Raw genomic sequence first — 5,061 nt, forward strand, 5'->3', positions numbered from 1 at the left:
AACGACGCGAGCCGGCTCCTTATCGCAAGCCATGGGTTGTTGTTTTTTTTCCTTTCTCTCACCCAGGGGCGGAGCGTGGGGGTGGCTTACTGGGCTTAAGCCCGGGTTGTTTTGTCAGAAGCCCGGGGTCTTTTGGAGTGTAATTTTTTCATAGTTAGATGCCTGGCTGACAACTGTATAAAACAAAAAGTACACACAATATTCGAAGCACATAGTGCACACTGTGGGAATTTACGACTGTGCGTGAATCCCCCCCTGATATTGGTATGATCCGAGCTCAGGCACTAATCAACTGAGCGAGAGGGCGGGGCAGCTGCTGCCTGTGAGTGCACTGTTGGAGAAACGGAGCCAGCCATACTAAGGAGAGCTTAAGTTTGACCAGGTACCAAAGCAAATCATTCGTACCGTAAAAATAATGTGAATATGACGGTGTATCACGAAAGATTGATATCAAACTGATCACTTGACCAATATTACGTTACTTGCTCTTCAAGTGAATCAACAAATGGCGAAATGAAAAGCCGAACAAATGCTATTTTTTTTAGAGAGTCTTAGCTTACGTGTGTTTATTTCATATTTTCATTTCTTACCCTCCCCGACTAAATCGGTTTCAGTTATGTACTGAAATATAAGAATGGACATTAGAGGGTTCTTTCAAAGAAAAAACTCAGGTAAATGTTATTTTATATATTATGCTTTGTATGTTGTTCAGTATATTTCTATGCAAAACAAGAGGGATTTCAGTACACAGCAGGATATTCACATTTGTAACCAGATATTTACATACACTTTAGGGAGAAAACATAAAACATTTTTACTGTACAACATCAATTTAGAGTAAACTTTTGTTTTAGAGAAATATTGAAATATATTCTGAATTAGTTAAACGTCAGAATAAAGAGAGAGAGATCGGTCTATTTATTATCACTTTCATCAAATTTAGGAGTACATGTACACTAAGTTTATTGTTAAATAATAAGAAAACTCCAGATGATTCCATTCTGAGCTGAAGAAGCTTCTGATAGGTTAGTACAGTCCATGTGAGTAAACTGGTGGCACACCTGTGGATGCATATAAGGCAAAAGAGCCTGTTTCTTTGAAATGGGAAAATCAAGAGATGTCAACCAAAACACCAGGAAAAGAATTGTGGAGCTCCATAAGTGTGGCTCAAGTTTGAATACAATTTGGGTGTCATTTGCAATTAAGAAATACAGATAGTTTCTGTCAGGAATCGCTGTGCGGCAGGCAGGAGTTGGACCCAAAATGCAGGACTCACAGACTCGGGGAGGTGAACTCAAAACACAGCTTTATTTGCTGGGAGAACAAACATACAAACTAGACTAAACTGGGAAACCATAAACTAAGAACTCACAGGGAGATCCACACACAGCATGAGGGACGACGTCACGCCGAACAGAGGGAGACGCAGACAGAAATACACAGAGGGTAAACGAGGAAAGTGGGAACACACGGGGAACACAGGTGACACTGATAATCATAACGAGACAGGGCGGGGTGAACTGAACATGACATGTACGGGCGTGAGAGTCACAAAGTAAACAGGAAGTGCACAGAGGTTCAGACAGGAGGAGAGAGAGCACGGGGAAAACACAGACATAACGGGCTGGGGAAACATGAAACAACCACAAAGGGAGACGAGGGCTCATAAATACACAGGGCACACAGGGGGGAGAGAGAGAGCACGGGGAGAACTTGGACATAATGGGCAGGGGAAACATGGAATAAAACATAAGGAGAGACGAGGGCTCACAGATACACAGAGGGGCACACAGGGGGTAAAAGCCATGAAGGGAAAACACTTAGGGAACAACACAACAGGGCAACTCAGAAAACATGGCCTAAATAAGGAACAAAATACAAACATACAAGAAAACTAAGAACACTGGGCCAACATGGCCCAGGACCATGACAGTTTCTCTCTTTACTCTTAAATTTAACAAATATAAATTAAACATTTAGTCTAATTTGAGGTTTTACCTTAAATAAGTGTTTGTGTTTTTATCTGAAGAGCATGTAAATATCTGGTTTCAACTGTATATTTGATGATGTTGGTTTTGGTTTGATTGTCAGCACAAAGAGGGAGAGAGAGGGTGAGAGAGGGAGATGGAGAGGAGAATGAGGACAGAAGAGAAATGGAACAAGAACCAGGTGAGACGTTAGTCAAATGGTTGTTTGCCAAAACATCAGAACACATATCTAGTACCTAGTGTATCTTTTTAGGTTTGTTATTTTTCAAATTCTATATTTATTAAGTTATGCAAACTTATTTGCACCACAAGGCTAATTAGTTATATAAACTTTTCTGAATCTAAATAGAGTACTTTGGTAGAATTAAAAATAATATGGCACAAACTTGTGACTCACAAAGACAAATACAGAGGGATCATTAATTAGTAATGATTCTCTTTCTGATCATTCAGAGAGGTCAGGGGAAATCAGGAAAGCAAGAGAAAACCAAAACACAACAGCATCACAGCAGGAAGCAGCAGGTGGATCGTTAAGGACAGCTGAAGGAGGTTTACTGGAAGGAACTCTAGAAAGTGGTCCAAGACAAAATGTCCTCCCACAATATCCGCTGAGCCAGTTTGGAGGCCAGCAGAGGGCGTTTAATAAGAGTTGGTTTGAACAGTTTACATGGCTGGAGTATTCTGTTGTGAGGAACTTGGCTTTCTGTTTTTCATGTCGCATTTTTGGGAAGCAGAATACTTTAAAAAAAGATGGCCTCAGTCATTCAGGGTTCTGCAATTGGAAGAGGGCTTTAAATGCCTTTAGGGAGCACGAAAAGAGTTCCAGCCATTCGTCTTCTATGATCTGCTGGCACAGCTTTAAGACCACAAAAAACCAAGGTGACGTTGTTGAGCAACTTAGATCAGCAAGCGCAGCAGAGATTTCAGAGAGACGACAATATCTCCACAGGATCTTAGCTGTAACAAGTTTCCTTGGAAAACAAGGAATACCATTCCGTGGCCACGATGAGCAGGAATCCACCAGTCATAATCAAGGGAACTTCCTTGAGTGCATGAAGCTGCTGAAAACATTTGATCCATTTTTGAAAAATTACAGTCCTGTCTCACATGCTACCTATCTGACTCATTTTTCACAAAATGAGATGATAATCAGTATTTCACATGAAATAACTGGAAATATAGTTAAAGAGATGAAGAAAGCTAAGATGTACTCTGTTATGGCTGATGAGGCTAGAGATGGGCACACGGAACAGCTTGCAGTGTGTGTACGTTTTGTGTCATGTAAAGGCCATGTCAAAGAATGTTTTCTTGGTCTACGGAAACTAGAAAGGTTTGGTGCACAGTGCATTACAGACACTATTGAGGAGCTGTTGCAGTATCACACGCTCAGTGACTTACTTTGTGTTGCTCAATCCTATGATGGGGCATCTGTTATGAGTGGTGCTGTGGGTGGTGTGCAGTCCCGTTTCAGACAGAGACACCCTGAAGCAGTATATGTGCACTGCTATGCACATGAGCTCAACCTTGTCCTTTGCCATACATGCAAGGCTATTCCAGCTGCTTCTGACTTCTTTGGACTTTTGGAAAATGTCTACACATTTTTTTAACACCTCCCTGGTAAACCACACAAAGTTTAAGGAACTGCAAAAGGACCTTGGACTGTTTGCATCTGAGCTTGTTCAGCTCTCTAACACAAGATGGGCCTGCCAAGTAAATTCCATCAAAGCCCTTCTCAACAACATTTCTGCAGTTTTAGCAACTCTCGAAGCCACAAACACTCCTATTGCTAAAGGGATCTTGTCCAAGCTTTCAAAACCCAAGACTGTGTACATGTTAATCATGTTCTCACAGCTGCTTGGGATCACCGAAGGCCTGCACCGCTACCTGCAGGGAGAAAGGCTAGACATGGGCAAAGCTGTGGAGTACAAGATGTCGGTAGTTGATACACTAAGTAAATTGCGCACAGAGGCTGCTACTGAGGAAATATTTGAGAAGGCCATGGACATTTGTGGAAGCTACAACATCCAGATTCCTCAGGGGGCACGACACAAACAGAAAAGACTTGAAGGATTTGTACTTGAGTCCAGCTGTGGTGCAACACCAAATCTCACAAGCTCAGCAGAGTTTAGGTACGAGATATTCTTTCCTTGTTTGGACCGAATGTTGCAGGAGCTAGCAGACAGATTTTCTGGGGCAGGACAGAAAATAATGGAGGGCATTCAGGCATGCAATCCATCCTCCTCAACATTCCTTTCCGAAGGTGCCTTAAAACCCATTGTGGCACACTACCATGTGATGATAAAGCCTGAAGAACTTGTTGTGGCAAAAAACTTCATGAAAAGAAAAATGGAAAAAGAGGACATTTGCGACATCACAACTGCCTTCCACTTGCTTGACGAGGACATGTTCCCAACTCTGAAGGTCATCTTTAGAATTGCACTAACCATTCCTGTCAGTAGCTGCAGCTGTGAGCGCTCTTTTAGTGCCTTGCGTCATCTCCACATGTGGCTAAGGAGAACCATGGGACAAGAGAGGCTGAATGATTTGGCCATATTATCTATTGAAAAGGAGTACTTGGATAATGTTGACCCTGAAAATGTCATTGATAGGTTTGCAAAACTCAAGCCTCGAAGATACAATCTCATGTTACCACAATAAAGAGGTGTTGTCAGTGTAGTGCAGATCTGTGATGATTTTCAGTGCTACTGTCATCTAGTTTTGATTTTGGTTCTTTGTTGGTTAAGTCCTAACGGGCAGGGATAGCTCAGTAGGTAGAGTGGTGGCCCCATGATCGGAAGGTCGGGGGTTCGACTCCACTGAACGGCTACCCTGAGGTACCCCTGAGCAAGGTACCGTCCCTACACACTGCTCCCCGGGCGCTGCACTGGTGGCTGCCCACTGCTTCACTGGGTGAATGGGTTAAATGCAGAGGAACTATTTCCCTATGGGGACTAACACGCACACTTTACTTTACTAAAGTAGTCCTGTTTTCATTCCGGATCAGTTCTGGGTGTGGTTGAAATGGGGTTTAGTCCCCGTATCTTGAAACAGCCCTAATTTTGTTCTGCCTTGC

The 5,061-nt window shown here is 42.6% G+C and overlaps 1 protein-coding gene across 1 annotated transcript; it reads left to right on the forward strand.

Moving 5' to 3' along the window:
* Positions 1-3,601: 3,601 nt before the first annotated feature.
* Positions 3,602-4,646, forward strand: LOC113027347 (zinc finger MYM-type protein 1-like). Its single transcript, XM_026176965.1, has one exon. The coding sequence runs from the start codon at positions 3,819-3,821 to the stop codon at positions 4,644-4,646; it is 828 nt and encodes a 275-aa protein (XP_026032750.1). The 5' UTR covers positions 3,602-3,818.
* Positions 4,647-5,061: the final 415 nt, after the last annotated feature.

The sequence above is a fragment of the Astatotilapia calliptera genome, chromosome 7, assembly GCF_900246225.1.
Source record: "Astatotilapia calliptera chromosome 7, fAstCal1.2, whole genome shotgun sequence".
Classification (NCBI taxonomy): domain Eukaryota; kingdom Metazoa; phylum Chordata; class Actinopteri; order Cichliformes; family Cichlidae; genus Astatotilapia; species Astatotilapia calliptera.

Excerpts from the sequence above, each read along its gene's own strand:
- LOC113027347 (XM_026176965.1), top strand. The coding sequence starts at position 3,819 with ATGTTAATCATGTTCTCACAGCTGCTTGGGATCACCGAAGGCCTGCAC.